We start from the raw sequence: 27,523 nt of genomic DNA on the forward strand, positions 1-27,523 counted from the left end.
GTGTGCAGAGTACTTTATTCTATGTTAACATTTCGAACAAGGTTCACTTATGGCACAAAATATCATCATTATCATAAAACACCAAAAATGTCACAATTTGGTTCGTAAATAGGTCTATTTCAAAAGCCTTAATGCTAAATAAATCAGTTCTTTTCATAAAAGTACATAATATTCTCCAAAGTAAGGCTATTTTATACATTCTGTCCAAATCTGATGATTTTGTGCAATTTTCAGACCTAAAAGCTTTAGAAACATTTTGACCGCCACCTACGATTCAAAATATTTTGTAACCAAAGGATTCCACATTTGATATAAAATTCATCAATATATAAACTTTTTGGATCGTGGATGGGGGCCATGGTTAATTGTGCCAAAAAACAATTAAAATTATTGAAAAATTTACCAAAATTGACTCTAAAATACAAATCATGAATTTTTGAAGGGGTCATAGATTCATAAATTTTAAAAGAAGGTGCCAAAAAATATATATTTTTGTCTAAATAGTATTATCACAAGTATTTTTATGTGAAATTTGTAATTTTTTGGCCCGATTTAAAAGACATCAAAAATTCAGAGCCAATGTTAATCCTTTGTAAACCTTCTCCTTTGTATTGGTAGTTCCTAAGTCCTCTGTTTTTGGCTTATAGTTAAATAAAAAAAGAAAACAGGAAATAAATCCTACGAATTTATAACATATTTTGTTGAATTTGATTGTTCAAGTTCAGCTAAAGAAATTTGTTTCGCTCAATCCCCATTCATTAGTAAGGTCCCAGTTTCTAAACTTGTTTGTTTTTTCCTAGGAGATCTCATTCTTTTGCACGGTTTAATGTACAATTTTACTATCAGGTGTACATTTAACTATGAAGTAAATAATTATACAATGTATCTCAATAGGTAACTACTACGGAATGTACCATTCGATGACATATCTATATATTATTAGATTTATAGATTGAGAGACTGGAGATGCACCTCGTACAGTTTATAATTGAGAAGCACATTGTGCGGCTACAGTACAAAAAATGCACGTTGTACGGTTTAAGAATAAAAAATGATCCTTGTGCGGTTTAACAATAAAATAAAACACTTCGTGTTGTTACTGGATAAAAATTGTTCATTCAGCAGTTGTTAAAAATATGCACTTTTCACGATTGTTGCGTTTTTATGATGGATATTTCTTATTCGGATAATTCGTTGCGCTTATTTTTATTCATGTTTTATCATTACAGGACAGTGCAACATGGAGGAAAATTTCTCGATTTGCGAATTCAAATCAACAGTTTACCGGAAGTGAAAAAAAAAACAGAACATTTTCAATATTGTAGAGCAAAAATGTACGATGGTATCTCCAAAAAGAAAATATATAGAATGGTGTATTACATATAAAGTTATTCCGTTGCCCGCAAATGTATCATCCGTTGCAGTTTATATTAATGGCCTGGTACAGCAATTCGTATCTGAATCAGTTTTATCGGCTCATTTTTATAGCATAAAGTGGTATCGTGATGTCATTTTAGAATATAATCCGTGTGAGAATAAACTAAGATGATGATTGATAAGACCAATAGTAAGAAAAAAAATAGAATCAATTGCATCAGAAGATAGGAGACAAAATTGGTATTGATCGTTCTCATTTGCCGAATGTTAGAGTGTGTGCAAGGATGTTAGTTGTTTATGCAGGTTTTTTACGCTACAGTGCAATTGCAACATTTAATATGTTTAACATAAAAATGTTTGACACTTATGTTTAATTGCATAAATTATTTAATCCAGGAAAACTGAAGTATATAGAAGGGGAAATAATGTTGATTTTTCTTGAACAAATTTGCCTAACTGTCCAGTCGTCTGCTTATTGACATACGTTTATTTAGCTAAGCTGTCTTTTAGATTCTGATCAAAACGTTTTCGTTTCTTTAGGCTTTTTAAGTTAAAACATTCTTGAAAGTTTATCTTATACAAAAGCTAGGGAATTACTTTTGGACACATTAACTGATTAGTCTTGATTCTAAACAATTGTATCTGCATAGTTTGCACAGCGTTGATGCAACTGCCTCTGCAAGAAATTGTGTTTCTGATCGTTTAATTGAGAAACATGGAAGGTGACATACCAAGTTTGCTAAAGACGGTATTATTAAAGATTCTGTTGAAAAGCAGATGACAGTTTCGTCAAATCATGGAACATGTATATAACGAGTTTTAAACATTTTTCTTTTTGATGTTATTTTTCAGCTGAAGAATGCTAAAAATTTACTATTTGTCCTTTTGTCTTGAGGTTATAGCGAGTAACAAGCCTTAATCGGATCTTTGTTCTTTGATAAGTGCATAGAATATAACTACTTTGGACAAACGTTGTGAAGGGAAATATAAGTGGTAGATTATAAGTTTGGTATAATTTTGGTTTATAAGTGAGTAGTTTAATTTCATTAAAAAGTGTTGTTTATTTTCTTAACCCGTGTCTGCAAATGCCGTAATTGACAGCATGGAATTATAAAATGAGTTCACACAAATTTGAAATAGCATTTCACTACAAAAAATAGTAACACATTTGTTTAAAATCGATAAAGTATGTAACAGACCGAGGTATTTTTTTAAACTTGAATGATTTACATATACAACAAAACAGGAACGTTAACGGGTCTGGACATTGTTTAAAACGAACTTACACAAGTGGGATATTGTTTAACTGGGGTGTGGCTAATTAATTTTACGGAGTTCAACCATATCGTAAATATCGTGAAATGGCCACAAAGGAATCTATTCGACTGGTATTAAAATAATTTGAGATAGATTGAAATGAATTTAAAACATTTTTATTCATTAATAATTTCTAAACTGGGTTAATAAATATTCGGTCAATCGGGCTAATTTCGGGCTACTAGTGATAAAGTTATAATTTATAGATTGAGAAAAGATACATTTGCCGCTCTTAAATGAACAGATGCATTGAAAGTCTTTTTTTTTCAGTTCTTGATAAATATATCCCATTTTGATACTCAAAATACGTAATTATGTTGATATATTTAAACAGATAATAAAGAATTTTGATTTACCTCTTGTTTTTTCAATCAGATGATCAAAAGTTTTAAATCAATAACATGCAGATTAGTTTGTCTTGTTTAGTATACCGATTTACATAGTATCATGTGTATTGCCATATATTATACATTTTATTACATTGACAGATTTGTAATCTATAAGATGTGGACCAGAGTCGGAGCTTGATTTGCTATATGATATAAAAACTAAACTGACGAAAAAAGGTCATTTATTCAAAATCATAAAATGTAAAAAATACATTTTGCAAATAAAACATTTGACATAAAAGTTCATATCTAATATGAAATAATAAAACATAATTATTACGAAATTACATCAACTAATATCATATCAATTGAATAAATGACAAAGAATAGCAAAGGTGGGGAGAAAAATCTGCCCCACAAATAAACATATATACATATCTACTTCAAAAGATAAAATTAAGGGATTTATGTGGGTGGGAATTTTTAACAAATTGTTTGATAAGAATCACAAGTTAACACATCAAATGCTGATGATAAAAGGAAGTGACCACAACGCACTTACACGTGAACTCGTGCTGACCACGAAAGATCAGTGACCAATAAGAAAGATGTAATCCAATCATGCACTGGTCATAAGTGAAATTTCTCTGAACGTGAAAACATGTTATCTAATTTCAACAATTTATCTTTTGATTAAGTAGGACACTCTGACCCTTTGACCAGACTAGAGACATCATAAATTTACAGTATAAATAGTTCACTCTTTATTTAAGTCTTAGTAATAAACAATTAAAACAGAATTATTTTCTCTGCTGTCTTAAATTATTTTATTCAGCTTAATTTTCAATTAGCAAATAAAATTGGTTTGAAGACAGACAGCTAGATACCATAAACATACTCTATATACACATGCCAGAGTCTGAGCTTGATTTGCTATATGATAAAAAAACTAAACTGACGAAAAAAGGTCATTTATTCAAAATCATAAAATGCAAATAATACATTTTGCAAATAAAACATTTGACATAAAAGTTTATATTTAATATGAAATAATAAAACATAATTAATACGAAATTACATCAACTAATATCATATCAATTGAATAAATGACAAAGAATAGCAAAGGTGGGGAGAAAAATCTGCCACAAATCCGATCTTAAGCTGAAAGAGTGGACCCCAAAGCCACTCTAAGGCTAAAAGAGAGGATTCCCCACCCGAGGACTCTGGCGACGTGAATACAGTTTATATATAACTTGAAAAATTTACGAGCATGACATTCACATACATGTACACCAAAAATAACACTTTATTTTTGTAAAACGTTTCCATATTGAGCAGAATTATTAAAAGTTCATATGATCATATACCAAGATATTACTTTTAAATTATCACTTACTGATATAAATGATTAAAGGTGTAAAACTTATTCCGGTCAGGACCACAGCAATAAAATTACAATATAATCGGCGTTAAGTATATGTTTCAGAATTCCTAAATCGTCTTACATCTAGACATTTAAGAATAGTATCCCTTAAATATTTTAGTACGGAGAATTAGTACATTAATTAACCGAAACTTTATCTTTAATCTTAAATCTTCAAACAAAATAGAAGTACATTTTTACGAAGCCCTGGATCCTTTCTAAATACGAAGTTTTATATCTGACTATTTCTATATGGGATCATGATCAACTGATTCTCATACTACATTTGACATTTTTCAATCAAAATTGTATAAAGATCATAGATTTATTAAATTTCTTAAGGAAAGAGTTTTTAAATTGAAATTAGTAAATAAATATCTAATGTAGACTTTTTTAACTCACAGTTATTTTTGTTATTATTGATATGAGATTTTAGAAATATTTTGCGTAACTCATGAGTCGGTAAAAAGTTAAGCTTTTTAGAAATTTAATGACTAGTGAATACCACCATTCAATATTAATAGTAATAATTTATATCGATAATACCACTATAAAAATAACGGGAATCCACCAAACTTACTTATCCAACACTGATAAGCTTGGGGACTTTTAATGTACACTTCAAATATACTTAATATAAATCGGGAATTTGATTTTTCTATTGAAAACCATAACATGATTTGCGAACAATCCATGTATGCGTACAGGAGGTTAAACCGAGCCATAAAATTTAAAAACACGATTTAATGGTAGCCTATCAAATGTCCACATTGACAGTCTGAATAATGTGTAAAGACAGCATCGTCAGGAGGGCAGGCAATATAGACCCCAATCGTATGAAATAAAGATCATAAACGTTTTGCTGGCAATACTGACGCAAAACAAGCATAGCATTTTATTACTAAAGATCATATACTAGTAAACGTGTTGGCAGACAATGCTGACCAAAACAAGACATTTGCAATTATATGAAATAAAGATCATAAAACGTTTTGGCAGGTAATGCTGACCCAGAACAGAAGCATAGCATTTTATTACTAAAAATCATATAAACCGTTTTGGCAGGCAATGCTGACCCAAAACAAGATAGTTGTAAATGTATGAAATAAAGATCATAAACGTTTTTTCAGGCAATACTGACCCGAAACAGCTGAAACATAAAGTTCTGTTACTAACTTAATTCTTTTTATGCTGTAAAATTCCATAAACGCATTTGACTTCAATCCTTGAATCACGGATAGGAAAATTCCATCCATGAACTGCAGCAGAAGTCTTTGCTTTTTCCTTCTTCTAAAACTAAGAGCTGTATAGTTATGAGAGTCCAAGACAATTAACGACATAGCAAACTTTACAGAGATGGTTGAATAATAGCAATTGGTGCTTTAGACTTTCATTGGAACTAGGGTCCAGTTGTGTATCCAAATGCTGATCGAAGTCGAATTTTGTAAATTTGTATTCATAAAACAGTCAAAGTAGGCTTTGGTAAGTCAATGATTCTTGTTGATATGACTCGCACGTCTGGATCAAAATTCTAATCTCGAAATTAGGTATGTGTCATTAAGTAAGGTCAGTGAAACAGCAACCCATCAAAATTCGTATGTTTGTATTATCGGAACTATGGCATACCGCTGATATATGAAAGTATATGTAAGTTGTTGATATCACGCTTTATTGCACATTTCATTCAATGGGAAAACGTTCTTTCGTAGATCAATGCCAGACTCAGTGCTCTTTGTCCATAGTTAAAGCATGAAATAAACAAAATTAGAATGTAAAAGAATGGAAAAACTTAAATTCTCATTAAAAAACAAACTTGATCTTACTCTTGGACCACAAACATAACGCATATTAAGGAATAGTATGCGATGATTTAATTATCATAGTTTCTTCTTCTTCAATAATCAACCATTAAACAGACATGATTTTTATATATTATGTATTAAATGAAGAGTATGAACTTTGAAATATTATAAGTATGTCTTGTCCATTGTTATTTTTAATAATAAATCTAGTATAAAGTAAAAGCAAACCACCTTACAGTATTGGCATAAAATTTATCAATTACGTTCATCGCAACCCAAACTATATCATGTACATGAGTTATACTAGTAAACATAATTATAATAAAATAATACATTAAAAACATGTATTATAAACTGACAAACATGTGAATCTAGCTACATGTCTCAAAATACTGGCAATTTTGTAAGTAGCAAAAAGATTGATTACAAAAATAATTTATTCCAAACCAATCATCATGACGAAATAATAATTAAAAGTAGCATGAGTTTCATGACGAAGCATAAAACAATACAGAGATCATAGACCAAGCTACTACGACATCTGCAAAAAAGTAGCATAAGTTTCATGACGAAGAATAAAACAATACCCACTACATACTAACATATTTACAAAAGCAAATACACAGAGGTCATAGACCAAGCTACTACGACCTCTGCAAAAGTAGCATGAGTTTCATGACGAAGCATAAAACAATACCTACTACATAATAACATATTTGCAAAAGTAAATACACAGAGGTCGTAGACCAAGCTACTAGACCTCTGCAAAAACAATACACAGAGGGCATAAGTACAAGCAACCTCGCCCTCTGCAAAAATTAAAATATCGTCCACATTACCCAAACAGGCAAAGACAGGTAAATTGGTTCGTAATAAATAAGCATTGGGTTGCGATATAGGTAAGAGACATATCCTTTTTATACCGTTAACATTAAGCAAACAAGGTACACCTGCATACATTAAAATACTAACAATTATAGCGATTAGGCTGACTTGCAAAATTATCAGCTCCAAACAAACCACCGTGACGAGATTTACGAAAGTAGCATGAGTTTCGTGACATAGCATAAAACAATGAACACTAAATAAAACATAATTGCAAATGGAAATACACAGAGGTCATAAGTACAAGCATCCAAGCTCTCTGCACAATTTGAAATATCGTCCACCTTACCCAAACAAGTAAGGCAAATGGGTTTGTAGCACAATAAATATTAGCATAGCCTTAAAATTAAACTGTCTTGCTCTTTCATATGAGAGTGTTTAAATGTATGGAATCGTGAATAACATCGTCTATAAGTGTGTAACTTTGCATTCTATCATGTATGGTATCATTATCGTTATGCAAACATTTTTGTATTTGTAGTTAAATTTAAATGAACCATGTCTCCTACAGATACACAAGGCGGATATACGTTCTGCAAACATTAGGATGCTATCAAGGATTCAGTAACTTGTAAAATTACAACATTGGGTTAATCATCAGCTATCATTTTTTACAAGTATGGTAAATAATTACATTTTGATCGCAAACGCACAGTGTCGCCACCAACACCCAAATTAATTAATAAATCAAAATTGTGAGATCTATCCGAATGGAAGAATGGTAAAAAAATTAACTGTACGTTTGTTCAGAATGTAAGCATAAAATAGCTAAAAAATAAAAGTTAAGTTCGATTTTACCTCAAATTGCTAAAAGGAAATCACTCCAGTCCAAAATTATCCATAAAATTGTTTGATAAGAATCACAAGTTAACACATCAAATGCTGATGATAAAAGGAAGTGACCAAAACGCACTTACACGTGAACTCGTGCTGACCCCGAAAGATCAGTGACCAATAAGAAAGATGTAATCCAATCATGCACTGGTCATAAGTGAAATTTCTCTGCACGTGAAAACATGTTATCTAAACAATTAAAACAGAATTATCTTCTCTGCTGTCTTAAATTATTTTATTCAGCTTAATTTTCAATTAGCAAATAAAACTGGTTTGTGTATCATGCAATCTAAAGTTATCGAAATGTTATAGTATTACCTTTCATAAATTAATCGAAATGTTATTTTATTACATTTCGGAAAGTAATCGATTGTTAACGATTACATACAAAAATCAGAGTAATAAGTTAGCAATCGATTACAAAAATACAAACTCCTTATGAATCGTGTAAAAACTTTGCAGGCATAGCAAACATTTATCTCAATACTTGTCATTTTTCAATCGTTTGCTGATTGCATAATTAAACCACATAAACTGCTCCTTTGACGTATTAATACCGAACTAACCTAAACAAAACTCCTCTGTGTGTGCAGCATCCTTGAGACATTATTTTCTGGTGAATATATTAAGCCTGTATAAGTACACCGATCTTTTTTTTCAATCTATTTTATATTTCGATAAAATATTTAGTAATTTAATTTATCCAAATCAACCAACGCGAAGTAAATTTTTACAATTATTTCAATAGCATGCATAGATGATTAGCAATTGTACATTTAATTTGATAAGTCTTTGTGAATGAAGATTTATCTCCAGTGACGAATAATATTTAATGACATATCCGGCTAGATACCACATTTAAAACATTTAAAAAATAGATAATGAGCCAAAAGATACAGACGCGAAATCGCTTCTTACCATGTTTTAAATTGGAAATTATATGCCATTACGCATTTAGTCTAATTTGACATTATCTATTAAGATCTACTTCCAGTGAGAAATAATATACGATTACATATCCGGCTAGATGCAATCTTTTGGGAACTTTAACATTCGTCTTTCTTATTGATCACGTTGCAATAAAGGCTGTTTAATCTTCCATTCGTTTGAATAAATTGTATAATTATCTTTAGTTATAAGTCCAATCGTTTGAATATTCTTTGAGTTCTTTTTTAAAAGCATTGAACAGATAAACTACAATTTATGACCAAACATTACTATTAAACTCTACTGTTATTCAGGTTTTCCTGAAGATGTATTTAATTTAACTTTAACGCTGATTTTGATCGTTCATCTTTCAACCGCTATTTTCATTGATAACTTACTGCTTGCGATAAGATATAAAATATAATCATAAATATTCTTTATGAAACATGTTCATAGTATTCTCATACGTTTTGTTTTAAATTTACTTTAAACGGCTGCTATTTGTTGATAATTATATGTTAAGGAGATAATATTTTTGCATGTTTGTCGAGAAATTCAATTAACTAAAATATGTCTACTTTGTGTTCTGCATCATCATGTCTCCCTATGTATCTCAAAACTGTTCTGTTGTGCCTCTTTCATTATTTTACTGGGTTTGTCACGTTACCAATAGTTTAAGTTCATGACTTTGCCTAGATTAATTAGTTATTTGTCTTGATATGTGTGATTTACTAGCAATTTTGACGTGCCTTCTGCGAGGATTTGGTTTCAATATAGAATGACTATAGAATGTATTGAATGTTCTTTGATTCCCCCCTCCCTATCTGACTCAATCTCAACCATTTTTTGCGTCATTTTCAAGATTTACATATTTCCCGAATGCATATTGTGTGTAATTTTGCTATTTTTTACCCGCTTCACGATTATCATTCACGGTAGATCAACAAAAATTTGTATTTTCCAATTTGTATACATTGAAGATATTGAAAGATGAATTTGTCCTCTGGTTGATAACAACCTTAGATTCTATCTGAAGTAAGAGAAAGTCGTAAACATCCGAGTTTTCTCTTTGTCAGCTCAAGCGGATACCCATTTGAAATTAAACAAACGAAAAAGGACTCTTTGTTAGAAAAGGTAATAAAGCAAAATTGGTATATTTAAATTGTTTACATCTGTTTCTAAGGTGCCAAATTTAGGATTTTAGGCATCTAATATACGTGTTTTTACTTAAATTATAGTATGGAGCTTTGAGATATTTGTAAACTTTTAAATTAACAATAAATTTTAATAAAATCAGTCGATTGTGGTAGGTGCAAATGCAAGTGGATCTTTGTTGTGCATAAACATAAATTCCGCCCGAAAGATAGTAAATTGATCTTTTTAAAGCATTGGATTGCATCTCTGCCACCCCTCCATCAACCCCCCACCACCCCCCCCCCCCACCAGCGACAGTTTTTGGGAACAAATCGTAAAAATGGGCAAAAATTGCATCGAAAAGAGAGAGTCGAGTGCACCTTTTTGTGTTTTGGGTGTGTTTGAGTCGACTATTATATCTTGAAAACGTATGAAACAAAAATATATGATATATCATCTCGCTTCTAATTCTATTATATTCATATATCTAGGCAGGCTGCAGGTTGATTTTAAAATAACATTAAATATTCACAGTGCTAAACAATTAAATATACGGGTCAAGTGAGATACCTTTCTAATGAGTCATAACACCAGAGTCGGTATGTTCGAATGGCAATTGTTTACTAAAATTAATTGACGACCGACTTTACAAGTGGATCTTAAAAATGCATATATTCAAAAATGCTTCATTTGGTTGTGTGTGAAATCTAGATTTATTAGTCTTCAACCTCTGATAATTTGTAATCTGCCCTTCCACGACATATTTAATTAGAGTCGTTTTAATTATTTTTGAACTTTCGAAAATTTCACCTGATAATTACACCGGTCAGACAATTATTCTATGTTGTCTAAATGCAGAAATGAACTTCAATTGTTAGTACATACATTTGCCTTTTCAAATACAACTGGCATGTACGGATCGTAATGGTGCTACGTGGATAAATTGATCGGTTTTTAAGAGCTTAATTGGCAGCGCGTCATCCCTACAATGGCTTCTAATTTTTACCGTTTTAAAAATTAGCTGGGGTAATGGGGAGATTATTTTGACAAATTCGAATCCTGAGTGAGCTATGAATAGTTAGACCTAACTTATGCAAGATTCTTAAAAAAAAGGTCCATCATCAGTACCACAACTGTTCATCTTCTGCAATTCTTGCAGAGTATCCTCATTATTAACTAAGGCCACTGTTTTGTACACTTTCTCATGAATGATAACATTATTGTATCCTCTTACATTTAAAAAAATGTGTCTGATTCGAACAAGGAAACTGGTTAAATAGTAGAATAATTTTGTTTATGGTAATGTTTCTGCTGTTTCGTTGTTTTCCTCTTATAGTTGATGTGTTTCTCTAGGTTTTAGTTGTTAACCCGGATTTGTTTTCCCTCAATCGATTTATGACTTTTGAACAGCGGTATACAACTGTTGTCTTTATTTAGTACAATATTTATAAATACTCGAACGGTTCTTTATCCTAATGTTGTGAATGATGTTTCAGATTTAACAGTTATATGACCGAGTGGTTCATCATATACATGACGACGTATATTGTCCAAGACTGTAATCATATAGTAATGAGGTTAATTTAGAGCAGCAACACTCTTTAGGTTTAACGTTGATCACTACTGGCAATGTTGGGTAGCATCATTAAAAAAATGAAACTGATCGATGTAAGAGTCTTTTTATAATTGTATATCTTTCGTCAATGAGAAACATGTACTTTAATACGAAAAAACAATAATACGTTTGGAGTGTTTCTACGGCTGTATCACAAAACAGCAATTTTGTTAAAAGGTGTATGTTATTTCTGAAGGGTATGCAGCATTGTCTTTAATGATATCGTTTGAATTTCAGTAAAAATATTCTTAGCCAATCACATATACCTGAAACCTACAAATGTACCTTTTACAGTAGTTCCTTTCGATCATGACGATATAAATAATATCATTGACTTTAAACTTGTATTTTTTTTAGTGTTACCTTTTTATTATCTGTTTAGAATAACATGTTTCGATTTTTGAAAAGTATGTGAGCGCTCAATTCTTCTAACATGTAAACGTGATTTAACAACACATCAATAGAACAAACTGTAAATTTTACGTTATTTCATCCTTAATTCATAGATCAATAATATGCAGACATAGTATCTAAATTAACAGGCTTTACAAAGAGCAATACCGTAAAATTGTACGCTGTATTCCGTTAAAATAAGAACGATATAGATACTTAACTTAAAAACCAATTATGTGTATCTATGGAAGAATTATATAAAAGTTTAATCAATATCCTTACTTAATGATTTTCTAGTTACTCAAAGACTACATTCATTAAAATATAAATTTTCAATGAAAACAAGTGGTATAGCGAACGAGTTAGGAAACATTTACACCGTAAGAAGTGTCATAAAGGACATTACAGCAAAAAAACAAAAAACTAATAAAAACAGGGAACAGAAAATTGTATCTTTTGCCGTAATTATTTGTAACGCTTTTATAAATTTAAGCAAATAACACCTATTGCTTTTCATATATCCATATTCTAACCAATTTTGCAATTGTTAAAATGGCGTAGTATATCAATGCATGCACCAACACAAAAACAAAATCTGCTAGATGGATATTTTCTCTGGTGAAATGAAAATATATATTATTATGTTGTCAACAAATTGCAAACATATATGAAATAAATATCCGTTGTCATAAACCGGATTAACATACTTTTACAGTGCACCCCGAAAGAAAGATTTTACTGGTTTAATTTTTACCAGGATAGCTCACAGCCAAATATTTTGAAAACCCAAAAGACTTTTAAAAATACAATTTGGACTGTTAATACGCAGCGTTATGTATCTTATGTTGACTTTTAAAACATATTTTGCCTGACACGATCATGCAATGTTAATGTTTTTTCTTCTATAAACCCACATGGTTTGCATATTTTCCTGCAATATCCCTACAAAGGGCATTCAGTCTGTCTTAATAATAACACGAGAGTCTACCATATTTGTTTGTTTTTCGTTCACTGTTTTGTTCATAAATCGGTCAATATGTTTCTTGATTTACATTTGTCATTATGAGGTATTTTGTTGCCGACTATACGGTGTGGGTTGTTCATTGTTGAAGGCCATACGGTAACTTATATTGTTAAATTCTATTTTATTTGGTCTCGGTTGTAGAGTTGTCTCATTGGAAATCATATCACATCTTCTTATTTTTATACGGTAAATAAGTGTTCATAAGGAAGACTTTTTATAGAAGACTTCATCACTTTTGATAGGCCACTATATTTATTATTGTACTAGGTCACTAACACATTGTATAACTAATAGTGTTAGATCCGATATCATATAATTCATACTGTATTATCAATCTTTAAAATTTAAAATTAGCTCCTATTTCGTATGTCATATCCTTTATCTACATTTGTACCAAGGAATGCATTATTTAGTTTTAACAAAACAACAATTAAATGTATGAAATTGAGCAAAATTATATATTAAAGAATATCCTGGTTACGAAGATAACATTACATATTTATTTGATATATTGAATTGGATGTCAGAGTTAACAAAACATACATCCGTTGTGTATCAAAATTTAAAAAATAGATTACAAAGTCTTTAACCCGGGATAGGAAGCTATTGTTGTAGTGCATTACATGTGTATTCTCTAATTTCGTTTGTCCTATCCCCTATCAACTGACAATTTATTATGGAGGTGTTCAAAAGATGCAATTAGTTGCATAAATAATAAGAAAGGAAGCAACTTATGAATATCCTTGTGACGAGAAATATAATAAATATTAAATTGCATGTAAAAAAAGATAAAGGGTATATCCTTTGTTTCACAACATTATAAATTGTATTCTGCACGAGTAGAAGTGCAGTCACACAGTACTAATTTATTCCTTGGATTTCATATTCAATCAAATAAAATGCAACAGGGCTAGATTTGTTTTTGTTTATGAATGAATTGGTGATGATTTCTGGAATATTGCTCGCTGTGATATGGACAATGTAGAAATTATGTGAGATAATATGAGCATTTTCATATCCTAGAACACCAAACTAATTATAACTGTATCTGCACTCTAGTTCATTGTGTGCATGTTTGGTCGATCCCACACATTTTACTAAACGGGAATACAACCCCGGCTTTGGAAGTTAAAGTAGTTTTAATTTCATGTTTGTCATCTTTTATCTAACATTAAATGAAACAACAACGAATGAAACAAAACATAGTAATAATAATTAATAACTAAAAATCAAGAAAATGATAGTTGTTATCCATTCGTTTGACGTGTTTGAGCTTTTGATTTTGCCATTTGATTAGGGACTTTCCGTTTTGAATTTTACTCGCAGTTCAGTACTTTTGTGATTTGACTTTTTGTTAAAAACAACTAATAAATGATGCATAATTTTTTTGTATTTTTATATTTGCGGATAAATGGGAGTACAATGACACATTCTTAATGTGCCCGTCCAAATCTGGGAATTTGTAACTAAGTGATTAGAGTTAGTTCATGTCTGTCATATTTGTTTTTCGTAGTGTCTTTTATTAAGCAGTTAGTTTTTCTTGTTTGGGTTGTATCGTATTTTGTATGTCGATGGTTCTTTTTTGTTGACGAACTATACGGTATTGATTTTTGTTATTGTTGAAGGGCGTACGATAGCTTATCATTTCCTTAAGCTTCGTCGTTTGTTTTCTGGAGGATAGTAGTATCATTGTCCCTCAAACTCTTATTATGTCATGGGTTTCATATAAAGTTTTTTCTTCTAAAAACATAGAATTAATTCTGATATAACTCAATAACCAGTACAAATGAACCCCACAGTTTCCAATGTTGATAAATTATGTCTTGGGAAATATTTCAGTGGTATGTTACTGTCACCACAAAGCCAAAAAGACAAATATTTCAATAACAAACATATATTGCGACTTGAATTCTAGTGTTTGCAATTGGATTAATTGTTGCGAAAGGTTGAAGCAAATAGAACAAAATGGAAAGTTGAGTATATTCTCTAAAAATATAGCTGTTACTAGATTCCTATGATACAGTTCTATATCAGTATCCATCAATTTGACTTATTGCAATGACTCAACACAGTACCTAACCAACACGATATTAGTCTTGGTGAATAATTTTATTCTTGATTCTTGATCTAGCTGAAAAGGGCATCACTCATCAGATCGAAAGCACAACTGGCAACTTACTGTATTATGTTAATAGAACTTGCTGTAGCAACATACCAGCAGCGATTGCATACGGAGTATATATCTCCCAATTGATACGATATTCCCCGGCCAGTATTTTCTATCATGATTTCCTTGAAAGAGGGTTGCTGCTCACAAGGAAGCTATTAAACCATGAGTTCCAAATGGTGGAGTTGAAATCATCCCTTCGTAAATTTTACGGACGCCATGACGAGTTGGTTGACCGTTATGGAATATCCGTTTCACAGATGATATCGGATATGTTCCTTATGTCTTAACTACAATCCCGTTCCCTTTTCACAAATGTGACCTACCGAATTAGACTATTTACCGGGTTTGTAATAACATGAGCAACACGACTGTTGCCACATGAAGAGCAGTATCTGCTTACCCGTCCGGAGCACATGAGATCACCCCCAGTTTTTGGTGGGGTTCGTGTTGCTTAGTCTTTAGTTTTTCTATGTTGTGTCTTGTGTACTGTTATTTAGATACAAGAAGATGTGGTATTAGTGCCAATGAGACAACGCTCCATCCAAGTCTCAATTTATAAACGTAAACCATTATAGGTCAAACTACGGTCTTCAACACGGAGCCTTGGCTTACAAGGAACATCAAGCTATAAAGGGCCTCAAAAATTAGTAGTGTCCCCAAAAAAGGGAAAATAACAAAAATATCGAACTACGAGGACAATTCAAAGTGGAAAATCCAAAAGCTAAAAAAAAGTAAAATCACAAAAATACTGAACTCCGAGGAAAATTCAAAACGGAAAGTCCCTAATCAAATGGCAAAATCAAAAGCTCAAACACATCAAACGAATGGATAACAACTGTCATATTCCTGACTTGGTACAGGTATTTCTTTTTTTGTTTTGTGTTTTTAACCTGGTTAAGTCGCTAACTAAACCTCTAACTGGTATGACAGTGCATACCATTACATTATATCGACAACAGTGTGTGAACAAAACAAACAGAAATCATAGGTAAAAATGTCAGAAAAAGGGGTATAGCAGTCAAACACATATGTCAACAAGGAAAAACATGTTCTTATATCTATCAAGAAAAAGCAAATTAGCAAAAACGAAATACAAGAATACACAAATTTACAATAACACAATACACAATGACGGGATATACGGAGTCACGTCGGATATTACCTTAAATAGACTAAACAGCAAAAGTACTTATTCACAAAGACAAATAAAAGAACACTATAACAAATAATTAAGATAATAAACAACGTCAGTACCTAGAATCTATACTTCAAGATCATCGTGAATTAATTGTGAAGTTGATACGGAATATTTATTACTTGATATTATTTGATGAATTTTTTTAAATGGACGAGATGTTCCTTGACATAAACCCGGTTCACCACCTTTCTGCTCATACACTGGCGACGTTTTACAAAGTCTGAGTAATAGCTGCAATCTCTAGAATACCACAATGAGTTGGAAAATGTATATCCTATATGCAGGTGAGGTTGGTATATTGCTACTAACGTGGGGGAAATTAATAATTTCTGAATCAAAATAGTTTCCTTTGTCATAGATTCTGGTAGTGAGATGACTGCTTAAGTATAAATCTAAAAAATGATACAGAGAAAGCCGTGATGTTGTTTCTTTAATTATTTTGTTCTGGATAACATATTAATGGAACCAAATCGGAAAATTTTGATAAACAATGGAACGAATATCATCAATATATCTTGATATAAAACTAAATGATCTGGCTTCTTTAATCTTTTAGTTTTTGACAATTGTCTGAAGGAACTCCGACTCATATAAAAAAACAAGACATCGGCAAAGGAAGGTGCACAGTTTATTCCCATAGGAATGCCGACAATTTGTTGAAAATGTCTACCTTCTAATTCAACTAATATGTTGTCAATAAGAGACTCCAGCTTACTGATCACTTGTTCTTCTACGTTGCAAAACATGATCGAAGCATAAAGGTCGACCATACTGAAGCACGGTACCAAAATGGGTGTTAGCCATGCGTCAAAATGGTGAGAACGATAAGATGAGTAATAAGCTAGCATAATATCAAAGAGGGATTAAATCCTTGGTGCTTAAAACAGCAGTTAAATCATACGTTAGCATGCAGTCAACACGGGGATATAAACCCGGCCATAGTATTGTTTGAAAGGGAAGTTAAGTTCAACTGCGAGTGATGCTGAAAACGAACAATTAAACAAATGGAAGCATGGTGTTTAAGAGCAATAAAAGCATATCGAACTGGATATTAGATATTTTAGCAACGTACTTGATGAAAGACAATTAAATAATATAAAATAATTAAATGTAGCAAAACTAATTAACATAAAGTAAATCTACTTAATAGCAATTAAAGCACAGAATAAAATAAATAAATATCCCTAGGGTACCGGGAACAAACGTAGAGTGTTTTGATGGCGGCGGTAAAAATTTAAACAATAAAGGTTCACACAATAAAATACCAACAGGCTGTATTTTAATGATAAAACGGTACCGTATCATACTTCATCAGTCAAAGCGTATTATTTATAAAACGAAAATATATACATGCTTTCTACCGTCCTATGTATCGATTTTAATATTAAAAAGACTGGGTGTTTAGTATCATAATGCATATATTTGTATTTTAGGTAATATAATTTCAGATTTGATATGATTCCCAATGAGACATAAGTCACTAGAGTTTAAATGATGGGATGTAAGCATTATAGATTTATATACGGTATTCAATAATGAGCAGAACTAATACCTAATAAAATTGACAAGGCAAATGGGAAAAATGTCAAAGAGACTACAACCCGAGCAAAACAAAAAATCAGCCGAAGGCCATCAACTTGTCTGCAATGCAACGAGTAAATCCCGCATCCGGAGGTGGGCCTCATTTGGCCCCTCAATAAAAAAGTGTATTAGTTCAATGAAAAAGGACGTCATATTAAACTCCAAAACATATAAATAAACTTAAATAAAAAAAACATAAAAGACTAGCAAAGTCCAGTGTCTCTTGACCTGGGACAGGTGCAAAAATGTGGCGGGGTTAAACATGTTTTGTGATATCTCTACCCTTCCCCTATACCTTTAGCCAATGCACAATGAATAAACACACAGTATACAGTTAAAAAGAAGTCCGAGTCCGATCAGAATAGTTAGCAGAAGAAACATGCTAGCTCCAGACCTCATTTAAACTGAGTGCAAATTTATGTCTGCATCATATGAAAATCAAGCAAAATCCTATAAATGAGCAAAGATGTCATAAGTTAAAACAGTACAATGTATGAAAAAGAGTTTGACATACATGAATCATCGACAAACAATCAGTTACAGGATCAAACCTTGGACAGAAACATACGCAGTGTTGCAAGGTTACAGGTGTTACAACGCTATTGTGATATAAATGTATTTCTCTAATTCTTCGTCAATTTATCCCTTTCTGTACCAATTGTATAAAAACATTTAATCAACGTGTGGTTCGTTTGATCTCAGTTCTTCATTGCTTAAAATTCGATTATGACGTCGAATTTTCTTGCTTTCCTCTGCATTTCCTATTGTGACAGCATAAAAAAAGGCGACCATGCCTGATGACGTCACATAGAAAGAACACATCTTCTTGCAGAAGGAATAAGTTTGCCTGCATATTGTTAGAAAATCATTAAAGAAACAGATTCCGCCACCAAATCTCGTGTAATACGATATTTATCCACTCTCGACAGTTAAATTTTAAATATTTAAAACGCTCGGCGAGCCTCGCGTTTTAAATTTGAAAATCTAACTGTCTCGAGTGGATATAGATATATATGTATGCTTGTAAAACATAGCAATTTTAAAAGAAAAAAAAACCAACAATCAATTTGTAGCGTTTTGTTGGACATGAATGATAATGTTTAAAACTAACGTAGTGATTGCATCGAACACATGTGTGATTGCTTAAGTACAATATCAAAACATGCTGCATTTAAATATGGTATGCATTGCAGAAAAATAAAGAGATAAAGTGCAACAAAGACAATCCTTGCCTTAAATTACAACGATACGTTTGTGTAAACATGTTATACAAATTCTAGGAAACAACATTAGTAAATATAGTTGGTGCATTGATATGCGATACAAATGTGGGAATTATTATCTTGCATTATACATGCACGTGTTAAAAACAAGAATGTGTTTTACTACACATATCATATAATATACATGTAGTTTATATTGAATGTCATGTTTCCATCATGTTGAGAATCTCAGAACTATTGGTAAAACACAAAAGAATCAAAATATAAAAAATTTGAAAAACACCAAACAGGAAAAAATCAAAAAATATCAGCTCACTCCTTGTTGGTGTACGGTGTAAACGCCTAAATACTATTCCAGCAGACTCTTCCATCTTTTGGTTGGTCAATGTCAGAAATCTGACTTTGATTAAGATGATTTATTCGTCCGGATCTTCACTTTAACTCCGAAAATGTCTTCGCAATGGCCCAAGAATGACATAGAAAAAGTTTTATTATAAATATCGTAAAGATAATTTCGACCAAAGACGGTTTCATAGCATAAAGAAAGCAACAACAAAAAATCGACGCCAAAGAGTTTATTCGTAAAAAAAAAAATATATGTCGAGTCAAAACATTTACATATCTGCGTTGTTTTCCTTGCATTTATTTATTGTAACCGGGAAATTTACTCTTGACATACAGAGAACTTTCTGATCATCCTAGTTATATTTTACGTTTCTACCGATATGATTGTTATAAATCTGATAAAAAATCTTGCCTATTTATTTTACCTTGAACGTGCATTAGGTTAATGAAATGACAAACGTCCAACATTAAAATGTGCATCAAGTCTGTTCCCTCCTCGAAAATTGGTTTTCATATTACCTTTTACATACGAATTACAAAAGTCTTGTAACAAGTCAGTTGTTCTATTTAAATCAAAATGCATACACTGTTGCACATAGTTTTTCATATAATTTCCTTTACAGCTCGAAAAACAAATACAAATTTGCAAAACATCAGATATTTCCGAATTTAGTTTTTTTTCATCTGCGTTATACGTTTTGAATGTCGACCGAATATGGTTCAGTAGCAAAAAAAAAAAGAAAGGAAAAAGTCAAATCATGGCCACTGCATTTTATCTCATCAAAAATAATATATAAGTCGAGCAAAAAATAATATATAATACAATAAAATAAAAATATAAATGTTATACAATTATCCACATTATTTGTTCCGTCGCCTTCTCGTGTCCGAAAAGGCAGCTGTCATCTGTTCTTCCGTCTTAACCTTCAAATTTTGACAAGTCTGGGGTTGTTCTTAATATAGTTGCTTGTCTGTTAAAATTCATGTTGATAATGTTGAATATTTTTTTTTTTTTTTTGCAATTTCTCTAGATTTTGGGATATATATTTAATGTTATAGCTTGTTATAATGTTTACCGAGCTGGAGTATGCTGCAGTTGAACGTTTTATCTTCAATTGATTTGTTGCCTTCTAACACTATGCATTGCAGTTGAACAGAAAATGTAATTTATAATAGCCTGCAACAATAATCAAAAACCTCAATCGTATAGTAAGATATAAAATACATAATTTACACACATGGTACACAAGAGAGATATTCTAACTCACAAATCGAAAACAAACTGACAACGACATAGTTAAAAAAGAAAAAGACAAACAATAATACACAAAACACAACATAGAAAAAAATAAAAACTAAGAAACACGAACCCCACCAAAATCTGGGGGTGATAAAAAACTGAGGGTGATCTCAGGTGATTTGGAAAGGTAAGTAGATCTAACTTTAACACATGCACATTTCGTCAATTTTTGTCTCATTGGTGATACTTTGGGAGGAAAAAATTGAATATTTCAAACCTAAAACAAAAATTGAAGAGCTAAAGCTTTATTATAGATATCTCTTTTAAACAATTTCGATGGCTATTGATACAATTTTGACAGCCTCAAGATTTATAATCATTAAGATATAACAATTGACAATCATGATAATAGTGAAAAAAATGCAAACTGTGTGTTATTTTGTTTTACGTCAATCATAATATTAGAATATACGTATTGAAAACATTAAACACATTCTGTATATGCGTCTTCCCAGTCAGTACATAGCCTGTTATTCGGTGATTGTCATTTATCGCTGTTTGTCATATTTGTTTTCGTTCATTTTTGTGTACATAAATCAGTCCGTAAGTTTTCTTGTTGGTTTTGTTTCACATTTTTTCATCACGGGGCCTCTTATAACTCACTGAGCCGCATGGATTTTATTTATTGTACGGTGACCAATAGTTGTTAATTTCTGTGTCATATAGTCTCATGTGGAGGATTGTCTCATTGGCAATTATACCACATATTCTAATAATATTCAAAATTTGATCGAAAATCAAAATTGCACATGAAAATTTAATGGAAAACGTGCAGTGAAAACTCCTCATTTCGGAGTAAAAATGTCGAATTATGAAAATATAACATACAATGATGTTCCTATTATAAGCAATATTATAATACCCAAAATATATAATACTGTATAAGCAACAAACAGACAATAATCAAAGAATGCTGCAAGCTCCTTGTTGCTGTATGGTTTCAATTGCGCACTATTTTCCACGTTGTCTCTTTCTCCCGTTGGTCGGTCAGCTTCTTTAGCCTGATGTTGTTCCAGATGTGTTATTCTCCTAGCTCTGCACTTTAACTTAAACTTCCGGGATTTCCTTACCAAGGAGTGCATCCAGTTCGGAGCTTTGCAGTGTTTTGGTTTATTGTACAGACTCATGAGAAATATTGTTATAATTACCAAAAGTAAGGCCATTCCTAATGCTACCGTTATTGTTATCACTACAAAAGAAAAATAAATAAAAAATATATGAAATTAAAAGATCACGGTTTTGCTAATAAACCTTTTAAGTATTTCAGTTTTCTTAAATCTTAGAATACACTTGTTGTTTGTTAGGACGGCAATTGAAATAATATATACTATACAATTATAGCCTTTGTATGAGGTCGATACAAGGATATATTGACCTGAAAGATGTATATTGACGTGAGGACGAATTCCGAGGTCGATATACTTCTTTGGGTCGATATATACTAAATTGACCTCATACAAAGATTATAATTGTTATATTATTAATATCGGACCAGATTTGTATCGTCATTGCAATATATTCTGGTTTTTTTTTTCAATCATTAAATTATTTTGTTTTTTAGATATCATATTATCTCTTTGACAATTACATCATATTAGTGAATTTTTTCGATAATTTTTAATGTAGTTGATGATTTTGTTTCTTCAATTATTCGATCAAAAATATATATATTTTTTCAAAACTTTCACAAAGTAAATCAGTTTATAGATATTCTAAAAATAACCGTGCAATATTACTTTTGCTATCCGCCGTTTTATTTTTTTATCTCCCTTCGATAATATAGTTTAATTTGTCACTATCCCCGAACAAATAATATAAATTGAAATATACGAATTGAAAATATAAATATATATCAACTTTCAAATAATCAGTCATCAGCAGTCAGCCAAATATACTTTACGCAATCTTCGAATAAAATTGACCAGCAACACTTTGGACATTGATTACAAGGCAACTGTGTCACTTAAGGGAGCATCAATTTAACTTCAAAAGGTGGGGGGATATGTATTTTTGTCTGAGTCACCAATCAAATTTTTTTTGGGTCAAAATTTAACACTGAATCATCAGCTTGACCACAAAATATGTTCTCTTCAAATTGGTGATCAGAAGGAAAAACCATAATCCGTCCCCCACCTAGGAATTTAAGTGGTCGTTCCCTTAGGTTGAAAACCAAAATTTACGACAGAAGAGATGATTTCAGCTTCCCTATTGTGAACTTTTCATTTCTATGAATTATCATTCCAGCATCTCCTGTAAATGTAGTTCATATCTCCAAGTTTATTTGATTGTCCATCACTTGTATTTCATATCATTTCTTATTGGTAGAGGGTTGTTTCGTACAAGGAAGCTATAAAATCAAGAGTTCCAAGTGGTTAAGTTGAAATCACCCCTTCATACGTTGTACGGACTTCATCACGTGTTGGTCGATTGTTATCCGTTATACTGATGATAGCGGATGTCCGAAATGTCGTAAATACAATCCCGTTCCCTTTTTCGAATGTGATGTACTGAATGGGACGTAATACTGGGTTTGTACTTACATGAGCAACATTACGGGCTCCACATATTGATCAGAATCTCCATATCCTTCCGGTGCACCTGATATTAAGCCAAGTTTTAGCAGGGTTCGTGTTGCTTAGTCTTTAGTTTTTTTATTTTGTTTTAATGTACCATTGTTTATTTTTTGTTTTTATTCTATTTTAGCCATGTCGATTTAGAAGTTTTAATGTCCATCTATTATCTTTCTTCCCTTTTTTCACACAAGTGAGGTTTTGGTACTCTTAAACCTATTCAACTTGCTTTTATCATTCAAGGATAATCTTCCATTATCCCTATTAATGGTTTGAAGAATATTTACAAACAAATATGTACATTGCTGTTTATTTTAAGAATATGTCATCTTTTTGCTACCTTTGATTTCTAAGCCTCCATATTTCCATATATATCAAATGCAAAAATACCTCCAATCGGTTTATGTTCAAACATGAAAAACGCATAATCATAAATCATTATGTATTGGAAGAAAACGTTCATTGAATATAAACTTCAAGTAAATAAAAAAAAAAACACATTCTCGATAATCCTTAAATCTAATGGAAATTGATTATGTAAATAAGAAGTAATATATAAGTTTTTATAATGATTAAGATTATAGCACAATGACATTTTTACCTATTGTGTATGTTTGTTTTGTTCACATATCGTTGTCATTATAATAGAATTCAAAGCGACTGCCATGCCAGTAAGTGGTTTACTAAGCTAGTTATAAAACAGGTTTAACCCACAATTTTCTACATAATAAAAATGCCTGTACCAAAAGAGGGGCGAAAGATACCAGAGAACCAGGGACATATCAAGTCAGGAATATGACAGTTAATATCCATTCGTTTGCATTTGAGTAGAGACTTTCCGTTTTGAATTTCCTTTGGAGTTCGTTTGGTTTTTTTTTGTATATATGTCGTGTACAAGTTGCGATTTTGTACAGGTTATAACATGTTCAAAAGTTGTGTACATGTTATAATTTGTAATTACAAACAAATACAATGCAAAAATACAAGTTATAACATGTACAAAAGTACCTCATACATGTTATAACATGTACAAAATGTTGCTTAAAAATGGTTTTAACTTGAACAAAATTTGAAAATAAAAATATGTTTCTATTATACAACACATGCCATTAACCTCAATAGAACTTCATAATTTTTTAGTTATAGTCCATTCATATCAGTGTGATTAGTTCTGTATCGAATAATACTCATAGTAAAGACCCTTTAAACGAGACAGAACATAATACCGACACTGAAATTGAAGCTGACAAAACAATGTCAGAGACGGACAATTTCACTGTCACAAACATTGAAACTGATGGTGAATTGAATGGTCATGATTCAGCAGACAAGAATGAACAAACCATTGAGTTAGAAACAGAAACAATGGTAATCGAATTAGGTGATGCTAACATGGTTAATGAAGCAAGTTTCAGCATGACATCTACTGGTATACTTCCTCGCAAGAGGGCGCTTCCTGGCGGTGATATTCCTGCTGTCAATACTAGTGAGGGTTTTTCTGAAACTTCAAATATTGACATCAAGCGTGCACGAAAGGGTGCCCTTTCTGGTCAGCAGATACAAGCTGATACCTTGACAAAAAACTCAAAAACTGGATTAACCGTTCTCTCCCAAGAAGATAACATTATCATTCCTATTCCGTTCATTGACCGGGGCCCTGTCGAAAAGGCATGGTGATGAATGTGAATGAACATGGCGGCTCTGAAAATTGGAACTAAAGTTGGACTAATATAGTGATACTTGAGTAGAAACAAGGTTCTTTTTGTTTGGCAAATGCAACTTTAAAAGTCCCAATGAGTGATATGAGTGTGAGAGAGAAAGTGCGTAAGATATTATAGAGTGGCGGGCAAGGTTTTGTGCATTGTCAGTTTCAGAAAGGCAGTTGTAAGTCTTGCTTGTGTAAATATAGAAGAATGAAAATTTTGTTCAACTCAAGGTTTCACATGTCTCTGTCTTGTAGCAACAATTGAAAAAAACTTGTTTCTAAAATGTATGAAAATGTAGTATTTTATGCATGATGTAAAGAATGCACCCTCTTTTGCTTTTGATTATTGTTTTTTTATTATTGTCACAATTGTTCTTTAAGCAACATTTTGTACATGTTATAACATGTACGAGGTACTTTTGTACATGTTATAACTTGTATTTTAGCATTGTTCAAATTATAACATGTACAATAATTTTGTATATGTTATAACCTGTACAAAATTGCAACTTGTACACGACATATAGAAGTAATAATTCAATATGATTCTATTAAAGTATTAAGAAAAGATATATTATATATTGACGACAAAATTCATACAACACAATTGACTAACGTAAATAGACCATCAAAAGTCCATGAAACACTACACAGAAAACGTTAGATTGAACAAATCGAGTACAGATAAACATGTGGTTGAAATGCTAAACGCTCAATTGCAGTTTGACCACTGGCGTTGTAAAGAGAAGCGTAGTATTGGAAACTTGAATGGATGACATCTTTGTAAGTAATTGACTAAAATCTCTAATCGATTGAATTGTCATTTCTTGTAAGCATATTTCAATCATTTACAGTTGATTTTAATTGATACCTAGTTTGTATTAGACGACGTTAAAACAGACAGTAAATACATGTAAGAAACAATTATTATGAACATCGATATAATAGACCAGTATCTAAAGAAAGTGTCGTGCGTCCCTTGCCACTACTTTTTAAAACAACAAAACAATGACATAAGGCATTGACATTAGAATATTCTTCAGGCATAAACACGACATAATTGAGTGTACGAACATGTCTATAATTACTGTAATTTTACCTAGCATTGAAGGATATCGTGAAGATTGAGGCATTGTTTCCGCAAATAACGTCAGTAAAACCACCAGAGCTAGTACCACTGTCAGAATATATCCAATTCTGACTCCGGATTTTAGCGGTAGGAAAAATGTAACAAATGTTAATACAGCAATCACAGCGGTCGGAACTATGATGATCATTATGTAATGACTAGGATACCTTGCTACCTCTATGATGAAAGTGAGCATCTTTTTCCACTCATCCACTGGGCCTATCGTTATAAAGTCGTAACTAATTGAGGTTCCAATCCGCCATTCCCCCACTGAAAATTGTGTTCCTACAGTATGTAGAGGCGTTTTTAAGAACTTTAACTCGATTTCGAATATAGGTAGATCCAAGCTAACTAATTGCAATTCGCATCTGTGACGGTCAAATGGAAAGAAAAAGACATTAATGGAACAAAACGTGGACAAGATTGCAATTTGTTTCCAAACTAGTGTTCCGTTATTATATACTTGGACCGGTCTTTCAGCACCAAGACTCTTCTGTGATTCTTCAATTCTAGTTTGAAATTACAAAAAAAGTTATTTAAATAAGAATTGTATACAAGAAAATACGGGAACAAATATACATGTGTATATATAGATATTGACAGTGTTTAAAGAAGAGTTTCTAGATATATTTTATTCAGACAGAACAACAGCAACACAAATATTCAAAAGATATATATACATCTACACGTATGTGGTAACAGAAGATATGATTAGGTGTAATGCATGTTTAATTATCCATAAAGATAGATGGTTTGTATATGAAAATATTTTTGTAGACTTTACAATACTTATATTTTAAAGATATTTTAGTAGTGGAATTGTTTAAGAAACGTACAAATTAAACACAATCAAGTTGGGGTGCCAAACTTTATTCTCTGGTACAAATATATATCTAGAACCAGTGTTCCATTTCAATCGGTCGTCCTGCCACTCCTGAAATTAACATCAAAATAAAAAAAATGTGAAAAATCTTTCACTTTTTTATGACTTTACCCTGCCAATTTGTTGTGCTATGGTAATTTTTATATTCTTGACTTTTATTGTTTCTTGTGTACATTTTCTTTATTTCATTCTGTTTTTCTTTGTTGACATATTTATATAACTTCAGCCGGATTTTTTTATGAATTAAAATGCAATTATTTTCTTCTAAATTGTCTTCTTATAGATGTAGTTTTAGCTTAAGTGCTTTGTGTGACTTGACGGTTTATTTTTGTCGGCACGACAGAGTCTACGCCAAAGGT

General features: G+C 31.6%; 1 protein-coding gene and 1 long non-coding RNA gene across 2 annotated transcripts in view; both read right to left on the bottom strand.

The window, feature by feature from the left end:
- Positions 1–3,248: 3,248 nt before the first annotated feature.
- Positions 3,249–8,615, bottom strand: LOC127720254 (uncharacterized). Its single transcript, XR_007990682.1, has 2 exons — positions 8,534–8,615; positions 3,249–8,156 (listed from the first exon to the last, which is right to left on the bottom strand). It is a non-coding gene; the product is annotated as an uncharacterized LOC127720254 (long non-coding RNA).
- An 11,177-nt stretch (positions 8,616–19,792) lies between these two features.
- Positions 19,793–27,523, bottom strand: part of LOC127720249 (acetylcholine receptor subunit alpha-like 1) — a 36,031-nt gene continuing 28,300 nt past the window's right edge. Inside the window, exons 4-6 of the mRNA XM_052226736.1 lie at positions 27,118–27,215; positions 26,252–26,790; positions 19,793–22,066 (exon numbers count right to left, since the gene is read on the bottom strand). Of these exons, the coding sequence (XP_052082696.1) occupies positions 21,687–22,066; positions 26,252–26,790; positions 27,118–27,215 (1,017 nt within the window). The 3' untranslated portion in view covers positions 19,793–21,686. The remainder of the gene's footprint in view (positions 22,067–26,251; positions 26,791–27,117; positions 27,216–27,523) is intronic.

The sequence above is a fragment of the Mytilus californianus genome, unplaced genomic scaffold, assembly GCF_021869535.1.
Source record: "Mytilus californianus isolate M0D057914Y unplaced genomic scaffold, xbMytCali1.0.p SCAF_11, whole genome shotgun sequence".
Lineage (NCBI taxonomy): Eukaryota > Metazoa > Mollusca > Bivalvia > Mytilida > Mytilidae > Mytilus > Mytilus californianus.